General features: G+C 31.4%; 1 protein-coding gene across 1 annotated transcript in view; it reads right to left on the reverse strand.

The window, feature by feature from the left end:
- Positions 1-7,087: 7,087 nt before the first annotated feature.
- The window catches only part of LOC148276845 (tubulin alpha-3 chain), a 34,698-nt gene continuing 26,920 nt past the window's right edge, over positions 7,088-14,865 (reverse strand). The window contains exons 5-9 of the mRNA XM_088233675.1: positions 14,408-14,578; positions 12,628-12,831; positions 11,240-11,295; positions 8,878-9,087; positions 7,088-7,778 (exon numbers count right to left, since the gene is read on the reverse strand). Coding sequence (XP_088089801.1) covers positions 7,595-7,778; positions 8,878-9,087; positions 11,240-11,295; positions 12,628-12,831; positions 14,408-14,578 — 825 coding nt within the window. The 3' untranslated portion in view covers positions 7,088-7,594. The remainder of the gene's footprint in view (positions 7,779-8,877; positions 9,088-11,239; positions 11,296-12,627; positions 12,832-14,407; positions 14,579-14,865) is intronic.

Raw genomic sequence — 14,865 nt, forward strand, 5'->3', positions numbered from 1 at the left:
CGGTTTCTGGACTATTCTTAATTCTATGCATGCATTTTATGGAAAATATCAATGATTTTGTTTTGGAATGTTTTATATATATATATTTATTCACAACTTGTAAATTTTGATTTAAAATCAGCTGGCAACTGTATCATCATCTGTGTTTTTGTCTATTGTCCTTAAGTGACAGTATGGTGCTGGAGATTAATGTAATTTCTTTTTTATATCATTTTAATTAGACACAATGAGAATTTGAAATGGCGTTAGTTGAGTTAAGATAATTTTTAAGGACATGCATTCAAAGCTGGCAGCGGTGTATTCATATGTACATTCAACACTTAAAATACCCCATTTCATGTCAAGTTGATACTTAATTGTTAAATAATACTATTGTTTTTTATATACAATAATGAAGATAGCACATGCAGTAAATTGTCAAATTAGTCCGGATGATATTGACTTCGCAACGCGTGTGTCTGCGAAACCCCCAAATCAAAGTAAACCCAAATCACTTATCATAAAATTTTTAAGAAGACATACGAAAGACCGATTTCTCCACGCTGTCCGTGTCAAAAAAAACTTAACAACTATGGAAATCGGTATCTCTGGTATTCCACAAAATATCTACTGCAACGAGCATCTGACAGCGGAGAAGAAGAAACTCTTGTTCCAGGCAAAGACAATCTCCCGACAACTTGGGTTTTCTTATTGCTGGGTGAAAAACGGTTTAATTTTTGTAAGGCAAAACGACACATCTCCTCCTATCAGGATTCAAACAGAGTGGGATGTTCAAAAGTTAGCCAGGCCTTGATACCTTTTCATTTAAAAATTTATTTCTTGATTATTTTCTATTTTTTTTCATCTGTACTCAATATCTCTTTTATAATGCCGTACCCCTTAAATATGCTTGAACTCCCCAATCCCTTTTGTATAGCAGTATTAAAATGCAAGTCGTATATCTTTAAAAAAATGCTTTCAGAATTACCTATTACTGCACACAGCTATTGTCAAGATCCGAAAGAACTATGTCTTTCTGGTTGTACTTATTTAAACTTTAATTTATATCTGTCACTCTCTCATAATTGTACAGTGTGCGTGCGTGCTGTTTACACTGACCTACCAACATTAACGCAATCTATTAAGCGACGTACAAGCAACACTACAACCTCTCTGAATCTGCGGCTTACTGCATTTATGTTAGTACCTCTCTATATTGGAAACTATTTCAACTTTAAATTAATTCACACAAATAAACATGCAAATATTATAAAATCTCTCTTCCACCCTGAGTTTGTCCCAATAATGAGGAGTATAGTATTATGTTGTATGATCGCATCTCTAGAACCAAGGTCCAAACTCACAATATTTTTATTATGTACTATCATGATCGCAATCTCTGCTGAAATTAATTTTAATATGTTATATTATTACTTTAGATTTATTTTTATCAATTATGGAGTCCTCCCTTAACATTTATTTTCAAAATGTGCGAGGTTTACGCACAAAATCTGATATATTCCTCAATAATGTTATTTGTGACGACTGGGATATTGTGAGTATAGTGGAGACATGGTTGGTGGATGGTATTAGTAATAACGAAATATTCGATCCCAGGTACACAGTATTTAGGCGCGATAGAAAATATTCCCTCACAGGTCAAAAACTTGGAGGGGGTGTAGCTATTGCGACAAAGACTGAATTAAATGCCATTGAAATACTACAGTGGCAAACTGAAGCAGAAGATATATGGATCTCGATTCCAATAAATTCTAAATCAAAACTAAACATTTGCTGTATATATTTACCAGGAGGACCCAAACATGCTAACCTACTTCATAACTTTCTTCAAAAACTAAATATTATTATTCAGAATAGTACATCAAACGAACCTTTTTTAATTTTGGGAGATTTTAATCTTCCTGAAATCTCCTGGGTAAAGACTAATAACAATTTATTCCTTCATCCAATTGATTACCGTACACCTTCTAGTTTAGAATTTGCTGATTCCATTAGCTTTCTGGGATTAAATCAATTCAATCATGCTTCTAATCGATTAGGAAGAATTTTGGACATGGCACTTTGCAATCAAAATATTAGTACTTTATCTGTATGTGATAGTCCACTGGTGACTGAGGATTCGCATCATAAAGCAATTAACATGTCTCTTTCTATAGCTTCTAATAATCCTCTTAACACATCGTCAAAGAAAAAAATTAAAAAAATTCATAATGGTGATTACCAATCTATAAATGAAAAACTTATAACCTACGATTGGAAAACTTTATTTGCTCACAACAATGTGGATGATGCACTTACTGTCTTTTATAATATTATTAATGACCTGATTAATAATTATATTCCCGTGAAGGATGTCTGGGTAAACAAATACCCACCTTGGTATAATCCTGCTATTATTAAAATAAGCAAAGAAAAATTGAAATACCACAAAAAATATAAATTACATAAAAACCCACTTGATTACAATGCATTCTCATTATTACGATCAAGATTAAAACATTTATCTTATATTAGTTTTATAAATTATAATAAAAAAATTGAGAGCGAAATTCTTACAGATCCTAAACGTTTTTGGTCATATGTAAAATCTAAAAATACCTCTCATGTTATTCCTAATAAAATTATCTACCTAAACCAAACTGCAAATAATGGAATAGACATATGCAATTTATTTTCCGACTACTTTAAATCCGTTTTTACTCCAAAAACAATACCTATTCTGTTCAATCAAAATAACTCTAATTATGGATCAGCTGATATCCAATATGCGGATATAACCCAAGCAATCGTAAGAAAATTCATTAAGGAACTTGACATAAATAAAGGTAGTGGACCAGACGGGATCCCTCCTATTTTTATTAAAGCGTGCTACCAAAATTTATCTCTCCCACTTTTTATATTATTTAAAAAGTCTCTCCAGGAATGTGTTTTTCCATCTCAATGGAAGAAAGCAAACATCACACCCATATTTAAATCTGGATCAAAAAATGACGCAAACAACTATAGGCCAATTTCAATACTATCGACATTCGCTAAATTATTTGAAAAAATTATTTATGAAAAATTATTCCATGCAGTAAAATCCTATATCTGTCCTCAACAACATGGCTTTTTCTCCGGACGCTCGACCGTTACAAACCTTACTTTATTTACAAATGATATTTTAAACACAATGGAAAGTGGTTTCCAAACTGATGCTATATATACTGACTACAGCAAAGCCTTTGACAAAGTTGACCATTCAGTCTTAACACGCAAACTTTTGGCTATAGGTATACATGGTGATCTTCTGCGCTGGCTGATATCATATATTAGTAATCGATGTCAATCGGTAGTAATTGGTGGGTATAAATCTGACTGGGCAGAAATCTCCTCTGGTGTTCCCCAAGGAAGTCTACTCGGTCCCCTATTATTTCTTATATATATAAATGACATTGATGTTTGCTTTCGTTATTCAAAATTTCTTCTTTATGCCGATGATATGAAAATATACGCTAAAGTTAAATCTCAAGAAGATTGCCTAATGATTCAAGACGATCTTAATCGTCTAACTGACTATTGTATTGAAAATAAACTGTTTTTGAATATAAATAAATGTGTCTGTATTACATTCACAAGGAAAAGAAAAACTCTTAATTTTGATTACAAACTAAACAATAATGTACTAATGAGAAAGCACGAAATTAAAGATCTTGGGATTGTTTTAGACTCAAAACTACTTTTTGAATCGCATATCAATAAAATTACCTCCAAAGCACTGAGCATGTTAGGTTTCATAATTCGAATGAGTAAACACTTTGATAATCCAAAGGCCCTTATTTCATTATATTATACATTTGTCAGAAGCCATTTGGAATACGCCTCTCAGATATGGAATCCCCAGTATGCCATATATATAAGTAGAATAGAAAATATTCAAAACAAATTTATAAAGTACCTTAAATACAAAACCGGTATTTCTTATGTATCTACTCTCACTGCCTCCACCTTCCATGGAATCATTTCTCTACAATACCGCAGAGTGTGTGCGGACCAACTACTGCTTTACAAAATTGTGACAGGAATGGTTGACTGTACAGAGCTGCTTGGTTTAATAACAATACATGTGCCAGCCAGGATTTGTAGACGGTACCACCTGTTTCATGTACCAACAAGTAAGACATCGTATGTTAAAAATGCTTTTTTTCGTAGGACTTTTTCAATGTACAATACAAAATTTAAAAATATAGATTATACAAACATCACTCTGTCAGATTTAAAATTTAAACTAAAAATGTGTTATGTAACTTAGTAGACATTATAATAATAAATATGTACATCTCCCCCCCCCCCTCCTTATCCTCTCTTCAAGAATTTTTGTCCTTATCCCGCCCAATTTACAGTAACTTAATGTTCTTAAAATTAATATTTAAAAAATCTTTGATTATTGAGTACTTGAAAATAACATTTTTATATGTATAAATTGTTTGTATTTATTTGATATGTAATATATATATTCTTTACTAACTTTGTATACTATGTGGAAATCTGTTATTGGTTCTGAGTTTATACACTATATCTGTTTGTTTACTAAAAATATGTATGTAGAACTGTTGATTTCCCTAATAAAATAAAAAATAAAAATAAAAATAAAAAAATAAAATATTTATGATGGTTAAAGATTAAGAAAACTGAATAGACAAATTGCCCTTAAGATTCCCTGATATTTTGTGTAAATAATGTATTTAAAGTAATTTTTAAACTCACTTCACGTGAATAAAATGTATCCTGAATTCAAGTCGCATTTGTTTCTTTTAATTTTTATTAAAAAAATATTCTAACGATTTTTCAAATGTTTAACAATTTATTGCAACCATTAAAAAACTTATGTTATTTTTTGTTGTATATTATATTTTCTTGATGAGTAAAGGTCAAACCATACTAGAGTGGCACTGCGCAGCATGTCGCGGCAACATGAACTATTATTTTCACTGTTTTACATAGAACAAATTGTACTAATGCTGCGCTACACCCGGCGGTACTCCATACAAAATGTTGTCATGCAGCACCGCAGTGACGCCGTAGTTCATTTTAACCTTAAATATGAATTAAACATTTGTGTTTTGCGGAGGGAGTTATTTTCAATAAAAAAAATTACATTTGCCGAAATCAAGACAAGGCCACGTGACATTTAAAATTATTATAAATTAGCTGTTAACAAAAAACTAAAGTATGCATAATTTTTCTGTGTAGTTTCATTAATAGGTGTTATTGACAGTCCAAATCTTGATGTAATCTAGGAAAATTAGTGAAATAAATCCCGCGTTCTTATTGTGGGGCCTATATTATACACTATTCAATCGGAATTTTATGGCCCGACGGTAGGGCAGTTTCCATGAAGAGGTTAGTCTAATTTTTTATTGCTAATACATAACTATAGAAATCTTTTTTCTATTTTGTAAATAAATATAACAATAAATGATGTATTTCAATTAGATTTGAAATACGCAATGCTGTCCCATGGTCTATGAAGTCAGCTTCATATACGTACATAGTGTTTGGAGTACATGATTTTTTATCAGTTAATCATATCTTCTCAATTTGATAAAGTTTATACCTATATACAAAGTAAATATATTGTTAATAAATATATCTTTATTATCTACATTTTCAAAATACTTTTCTATTTTTCACTCCCACTTTCCTTCATTCATCCTCTACCACTCTTTTTCACTTTCCTTATTTTCCTTTCCCACAACCTCCTTGTTGTGTCATTATTTCTTTTCTTTTCTATAACATATTTTTTTACATTGTTTCTTTATATGCTTAAATTTTAGTGAATAGGACATCTAATTGGATGACAGGCTTTATTATGTATTCTTTTTTTAGGGTCAGTGTATAAGTATTGTATCCTGTATATATTTATTTATTATATATTATATATGCCTTAGCCGATCAAAACAGTTATATAAGGAAAGATATATACAAGAAAAAGAACATAAATTTATGAACAAAGACAAACAAGGGCAATAAAATATGGTATTCATTATATTCAGTGACATGCTAACATCTTGCCCACCCCATACAGCACACCGCATTGGCGATGTCCACATACACGGAAAATTTGCTCGTTGCTTAACGAAAAAAGCTGCCTAAAGGAGCTCTCTGTAATCTGGTAGCCTTAGCATGTTTGTGCTGAAAGAAAGTAATCCAGACGTACATAATATGTACTTCATTGGATCTTCAATTCTTCACTGACTGGGATTAAATTGATTGGACATGATCAATTCGTCGAAATGATTTCAAAACTTTTTTAAAGTATTGAAATTCTTTTTAGAAGCCACCAGATCTGTATATCCGATAGAACCTATAACAGGGCCACGGATAGTAGCGAGAAGCTCCATTCAGTAATCATAGAGAGGGGGAAAGGAACTGATTAGGATATCCGCAACAGCACGAAGGGGAATCAACAATATTGAATGCAAATCATTTGTCATTAAATTTACCATGACCTGATAAAAACTGCGGAGTCCAGTGACCGGGGATAACCTAAGAAGTTTGTAAGCGCTGATGAATTGAAGGAAAAAAAAGAAAGGTAACCTTCCCTGAAGGGGAAGATTCCCATTGCGGATTGCCAAGTATCAAGAAGAGCGTTTAAAGACATTTTTTTAATATTCGATTTTGGCATTCCTTCAGTTGGAAGTAGACGGACGCCAAATGACGTGATAACATACAGACTTTGAGCTAAGCCATGCCAATCCACCTTCATCCCACACTGTGTTAATGGCGAAGAGATCTACAGAAAGCGGGAAGACCTATCCTATATGTTTGTATTCCTTATCAAGTGTACCTGGCATTGGCTATAACTTCTAAAAAGGCCTCTCTTCATAGTGATATCCTAATAAAATAAAATAATGTGGGACACAACTCCACTATATTTATTTAAAGTAATAAAAAAAACAGTAAATTTGGTGTTATTTTTATTTGTTAATTAAAGTTACTAAATGCAATCTCACAAGTATTATAAAATATTAAGTAGGTTAATACAAAAAACTTACAAAGACATAATTATAAACTATATATTATTTTAATATTAATACAACATGAAAAAATGGTGCTTCTCACTTTATTTGAACATAAAAGGCAGGATATATGATACATATTTGAATATAATATTTAAAGTATAGTAAATATTAATATTATGCTTTTGAACAAAATCATCTTAATACGGAATGTTGTCACCGTTGAAAAGTGAATGTCTTAATATTAAATTTACGGCATACCAAATGATTATATTATTTCATTATTGTGCATACATCAAGTTAAGTTCTGAATACAATTATTTGCAAAGAGAATATTTCTAAAAAGCACACATTAGTTTTTCAGCAGTTCTTACTTAACAACTTATTTTAGAAAGAATATAAATTTAGTACAACTAAGTAACATGTCCTAGACAAGTCAACAAAATAATTCAAAAGTTTAAAAGAATCTATTGTTAAAGTGTGTTAAATGCCAAATCTATGGTTTTTTAATGTTCTTGAGATTCTCATGATCTTTTTATTTTTTCCCAAGATACCGAAATTCATATTCATTCTAAAATTATAAGCTGTTTTTTTTAATATTCGTCTCCATCATCAAGTTCTCCTTCTACAGAGTCGACTCCAACTTCTTCATAGTCCTTCTCCAGGGCTGCTAAGTCCTCTCGGGCCTCTGAGAACTCCCCTTCCTCCATACCCTCACCCACGTACCAGTGGACAAAAGCTCTCTTGGCATACATAAGATCAAATTTGTGATCAAGCCTAGAAAATAATTCAACTCAACTTTATTTACAGCTCACGAAGATGTTATCAATGAATTAGTAGATATTTTCTATCAAAATTTTGAACTATGATTTCTACTTTTGAAAAAGTAATTTATTACTAGATATTGTGTCATAGAACAAAAAAAGTGGCCTTTAGGTATTGATATATATGTATCTAGATGCAGCACTAAGCACCCGAATTTTGTTCCATTCAACATAGGTTCCTGAGCTCATTTTATATTTGGTGTAAAGTAGTGTTTTTTATTGTATACGCTAAGCAAATGTAAAGCATTGCAAAAGGGAGACGTACAGCTTTTCATAAGCGATAAAACTTAAAAAATAGTTCGTCCTTTTTACTCTACGATGCGTTTTGCACGGCAATGTTGTTCGATAATTTTAGAATTTGATTTCAATTTCGCATTATATAAAGTGTCATTTTTATTTAAATACCTCAGTGCCTTAATCATGAAAATTTCTAGAACAATGGTTCTAGAAATTTTCATTTGTATATTCTATTTATATCTTATATTAATTTTCATAACGATAAGAAACAAATAAAAACATGTAACTGACACACCTCTCACTAACAAACCCATATTTGAATTAATTTTCAAATGCATATGATACAAAATGCAAAAACTCTTTTTTTTTGTTTGTCCTTTGTGGAAACAGTTTGATTCATGAAGATTAAATGTCTTTAACACCAAAAATTTGACAATACTAAGAAAGACATTCGGAGCTGAGCAGGAAAACGACGAAGAAGTCTACAGTGTCTACAATGAGCCCAACACAGTGCAACTTATTGAAATAGGAAGGTTGCGATCCGCAGGGTACGTAGAAAGGATGTGTTATGGGATAGTGACTAATAAGATACTTCACACGAAACCCTAAGGTAGACGTAACATTGGTAGACCCAAACTCCGATGGCTCGATGGAGTGCAGTGGGATGTGGATCCTATTGTCATCAGGGACTGGAGATGTGCATGTCAGGATAGAGGGAATTGTTGGGTCAGGCCAAGGCCCACAGCGGGCTGTAGAGCCTATGATGATGATGATGAACACTAAATATTTAGTTTAAGACTGTTTGATGTTATTACCTGGCCCAGGCCTCTGCAATAGCCGTCGTGTTGGACAACATACACACAGCTCTTTGCACCTTGGCCAAATCTCCCCCGGGAACTACAGTGGGTGGCTGGTAATTGATGCCGACCTTGAAGCCAGTAGGACACCAATCCACAAACTGAATTGTGCGTTTTGTCTTGATAGTTGCAATGGCGGCATTTACATCCTTAGGGACCACATCTCCCCTGAAAACGAGAGATATTATATTCATATTCTTATTAATGGAGGTCTGTTTCTTAAGTCCTGACATCTTGCAACCTGTGTAGATCTATTGTTGCGAGACCCTGTAACTTAATTCTCACCCTCTAAGTTTTCAGAAAACCGGGCTTGGTGAAGGAGAAGTGTTCTCATATTTAGAAAAATCATGTTTTTTTTTTTTGTATTTTACACCACAGGCTAGACACAATTACAGTATTACCCAGGCTTGAGAAAAATCATTTTATAATTTTTCCAAAAAACGAACCAAGGACCCTCTGTGCGAGGTCAGTTAAAAAAATTGTTATGATTATGTAAACATTTTTCAAGATCAAGTCATGTTATGTCTCGTCTGGTTCATATAGTAATCATGTCGTCAATACTGTCTTACTTAAAATAAACTATACATTTTTTTTTACTGAGGAACCTAAAAATTGTTTATTTATTTATTTATTTATTTATTTATTTACGGACAAAGTCCATTATAAACATTACAATTAAAAGAAATTTTTACAAAGGAATAAAAAAATATAAGGAACAGAAATAAGCAGCAAAGACAGATGATAGATTTTTTAGATTAAGTAAAAAGCATAGGCTAACTATACAGATTCTTTAGCTGATTTGTAAAGAAAGACATCCTTACACCATAATAATCAAGATCTTGATGATCGTTCACCCGCCTGATCATTCTGGGCAAAGGCGACTGTGCACCATAATTGGTCCTGTAGTGACCGAGGAAAAGCATTTCATTATTTCTTAGTCTACGGGTGGGAACGTTAAAAAGAATCTTTTGCAAAATTTCAGGGGCATCAATGAGACAGTTCATAATTTTATACATGCAGATTATATCTGCAATGCATCTGCGTTTTTCAAGACTTGATATGCTTAAAAACCTCTCCATATCAGAATATGAATAGTCTCCTCTTTCCAATCCCATCTTCCATGCAATTTTTCTTATAAAACGATGTTGAACTGATTCAAGGCGCTTGATATGAACAGCATAATGAGGGGACCAGATTACAGATGCATATTCAAGAATAGGGCGAACTAAAGAGCAATAAAGTGTTTTAAGTGTAAGCATACTTTGGAAATCAGACGTAGTTCTATTAATAAAGCCTAAAATTTTTAAGGATCTGTTTACTATATTATCAAAGTGTTCCAGAAAAGTTAGTTTATTATCTAGGATCACTCCAAGATCTCTTATAGAGGTGACAATCGAAAGAACTTGGCCATTAAGTTTATAATCAAAAATAAAAGGATGATGTTCTGTTAATGTATTACCTATGATTTTGATAAACCAAAATACCGCTGGGGTATTAAAAAAATTATCATTATTTACAGTAAAAATATCTATAATTTAAAACAAATGACTCTCTAGAACTAAGTTATGCAAAAAAACATTAAAAAATAAAAAAATAAGGCTACGCGATATTGCAGTATCACCAATGATGTGTGCTTTTTAATGTTGATTTGAAACTTGTGTCGAATACAATTTTTCCTTGCATTTGTCCTTGCTCCTCATTTGGCCTCCTTAGACCATTACATAACGAGGGCAGCCATTATGTCAAAAATATTATTAAAAAAAACAAACATTTAAGAAAAATACACTTTTTTCAGAATTCTCACTAGTTGTTCGAAAGTCTAGTCGAGGTAGAGAAAATTCATACCATTTAAAATACTTTTTAAAAAATCTATAAAATGAAGGTGATTCTAAACGAAAAAATGAAACTAATTATTCACAGATAGCGCTTTTATAATTTTTTATTGAAAAATTGAATGAAAAAAACACTATGTAAAAAGTACCACGACAATATAATTTAGGCCCTTTTCACAAAATAGTGTACAAAACAAAAAATAAGATAAATAAATTGTTACAATCAATAAAGTTGTAAAGTTTCCGCAAAACAAGTTTTATAAAATTTCCTTTGAAAATGAAAGTAAAAATGACATTTTTTAATAAACAATGATAGAAGCGCCATCTATTTTCGTTTAGAATCACCTTAAGATGTTCATTCCAGAACTTTATACTAGTTCTTCAGATTTTGTATGAAACCAACCTAGGCTGTTTAAAAAATGCTATTTTACTTTTACAGAATACAAGGACAGTTTTAGTAACAAATTATGAGCAAGTTATAATATTACCTGTAAAGCATGCAACACGCCATATACTTTCCATGCCGGGGATCACACTTAACCATCTGAAATCAAATTTTGACTCATTTTTTAACAAATTTTGTAGACAAGGACTGAATTCAACTCCGCGGGGAGCTGTTAATATAAACATAGCTATGGGCTGATTTGACTTACATGTTTTGATACATGTGTGAATGAGTATAGTTGCATACTACAAGCTAAGCAAATAAAAAAATAATTAAAAAAGTTGACTTATGTGATTGTTCTCCCCGCCCATAGATATTACAACTTGCGTTGTAATATCTATGGGCTCTAAAGTGTTCTTCATCTCTGTTGTAATGTGTTAATATTAACAGCTCCCCAGGGAGTTAAATTCAGTCAACAAGGACAACTACAAACATTTGAATAAATTCAAAATATTGTTGATAAATCCACCTGGTCCATGAAGAAGTATAGAAATTGAAACAAATAAATATTTCAGGCGTTGCCTAGTATGTGGCTAAAATAATTAAATTAGATGAATCTCACCCACATAAAAGGCTTCAGCTCTTTAAATTCACAAACATCAACAGATGAAAGAATTATAGATGTTCAAATGTGGGCAGAATGGTGAATGTTACACAGTGTGTAATGTGGCCACATAAACCAGCTAATGACAGGTCATAAGCCCTGTAGATGCCAAGACTTCTATTATTACCTTCTCTAAAATGTTCTCCATCTCTGTCGTAATATGTCGATAGTATATTTATTCCTTTTTATGTTTTTCTTTTGCATTTCTATTGTATAATAGAATTTTAATGTATATAAAAATTCATATAATATACATGTACTTATACTGTTTTCTTGAAATGTGTTTTATTTTTTGTGAGTAGGTACATTTTTTACATAAACACCCTATTGGCGTAAATAAATCAATTATTATAATTATTCCCCTTTCCGTACCTATGACGCTGCATTGGTAGATCGATGATAGCGAATCTTGATACTTTATTAAATAGATGAAATGATGATAAGTCTCACGCTTCAAGTGCCAGTCTAGGGATTTTGAAATATTCTAGTCAAAAAGCACCTTGTCAAATAAATAAATATTTCATGTTAACCATATCGGGAATCTAATTCAAGATCTCTTGCATGATGGGCAAAACTGCTAACCACTTGACCACGAGGCGGAGAAAATAAATAAAAAACATTTTTCTGTATGTTACCTAATAACAAACATTTGGGACAGAGTGTAAAATGATCAAAATATGGAAAAAAAATAAATAAACCATGTTCCTTGTTTGTTAATATTTTATATGGAAATTACCATTACTCTCTCTTATTATTAGATTAGATTTTGTCCCTTATAAGAATCGGATAATATATAATGCATATTGAGGATTTGAAAAAGGCCTAACCTGGTTAGCAGGTTCGAAGCAAGCATTGGTGATTTCAGCAACAGTAAGCTGCTCGTGGTAGGCTTTCTCTGCGGAGATGACTGGAGCATAGGTGGCGAGGGGGAAATGGATACGAGGATATGGCACTAAGTTGGTCTGGAATTCTGTAAGATCAACATTTAATGCTCCATCGAACCTCAGGGATGCTGTGATGGATGAGACAATCTGAAAGTAAAATTGTGCTAGTAAAATCCATCAAAATTTCCAATATCCTCCTCTACTAATAAAACATAGTATCATATAATAATATTGAAAATACATGCCCTTTTAAATTCATTATAAAATGTATTTTTAATAAAAAAAGAAATGACTTATCGCCATTATATATAGTTGAGTCATTTTCAGGTAGCTTTTTACATATTTATTTAAAAATTGAACCCACTTTTAACACAATAGTTCAGCTTAAAATGAATTTTAAGCTCTCGTGTCTGGGCAATTTGATACGTTTTTAACCTAAGGGTCAGATATTTTTACCTTCGCAACATTTCTACACAAGCAATATTACTGATGATTGAACTGTTAACTTATACCCACCGGAGATGGGATTCTCAGACCATAGGATTAATAGTAATACGATAATTATCGATTATGCGATGAATAAATTTTATATGTGATTTTCGTTAAGCCTAATCATTGAAAAAAAATTTGCTCAAAAGACATAAATGATAATTATCCGACCAGATTTAACAGAGTTTTCTTAATTCTATTTGGATAATAAGGTAAATATTTAAGATATGCAGTGATTGAAATATTAAAAATTCCAAGAGAAATAAATGCAGGAACTTGAAAAAAAAGGAACTAATAACTCACAAAAATGTATTTTCTGCCATGCTACGTACGCCTGTTATAGACATTTTATTAAAAAATTCTACCAAAACCCCAGATAAAATAAGTTAAATAATACTCTAAAAAAATAAAAATCATTTCACAGTACTTAAATTTTCACTGTAATTCAATTAAACTTTGGAAATATTTTAACGTTAGAGTTGTCTGTCTCAATATAAATTAGTTTTGTAGTTTTGACACACGATTGGTGGCGGCACGCCGAAATAATTATAACAACAATCTATTTATCAGTTCGGAAAAACACTATAATATATAACAAAAATAAAATAAAATGGAGCTTTGAGCTGGACGTATGTCGACTGGAATTTATTTATTTACAGACGTCTTCAATCCATTTCACAATGGTATATACATTTAATACAGGTAATATTAAAATAAAATACAACAAAAGAAAATGAAAGTTAATTTTAATTCCAATTATATTGAGGAATTGTACAATTTTAAAGGCAGGATGTGGGACTGTGTAAGTACATAATATACCTGGTATCGGCAGCCGGCTAGTTTGTATATTGGGCCTTAAATGTTTCTTAAATAACACTTCTTAAATCTTTATCAGACACATAGAAAAAAAAGCTAAAGTCATAAATAAATATCTGATAATTCTAACTATGTATAAAGTAATAAATTGACATGGTATTGAAGCATTCATGTTAATAACTTTTACAATTGTAGTTAGATATAACTCTGTTTAAATTGGTTACTATCATATTCAACCTTTCAAACTTTATTACAGTAGTGTGTATTAATTTCACAAGTAGGTATTTTAAATACATAAACCATACACATATCACCCAAAAAAGAAACATATTGTTATACACAGCCTATTTGTTGTAATTTAAAAATGTAAAAATGTGAATGATTTGAAGAATTTTAATTTTAATAAGTGAATGCTTACCTGTCCAATCAACCTGTTCAAATTAGTATATGTTGGTCTTTCAATGTCAAGGTTCCTGCGGCAGATATCATAAATGGCTTCATTGTCGACCATAAAGGCACAATCTGAGTGTTCAAGTGTTGTATGTGTAGTCAGAATAGAGTTATAAGGCTCTACCACAGCAGTTGAAACCTATAAAAAAGACTCGTATGAACGATAAATCTTAGTCAAATAAAATCACTTTCACAATAAATGACTAGATATATAGGTTTTAGATAGACTGAATTCTATAAGACAAAACATCCTAAATTCTGTTTAAATTTGTGTTTCAAAGTGTGAAATATTTTTTAAGTACATATTAGATAAAGTTTGTATAAAATCCTAACTCTAACCATTGAATATTATTTCATAATACATTAATTTTATATATTTTATATACATATAGTATGTTTATATTTATCCTTTAAATTTCGTTTGTA

This window comes from Micrasema longulum, unplaced genomic scaffold (genome assembly GCF_059751315.1).
Source record: "Micrasema longulum isolate JH-2025_06_02 unplaced genomic scaffold, ASM5975131v1 h1tg001138l, whole genome shotgun sequence".
In the NCBI taxonomy this organism is placed as follows: Eukaryota; Metazoa; Arthropoda; class Insecta; order Trichoptera; family Brachycentridae; genus Micrasema; species Micrasema longulum.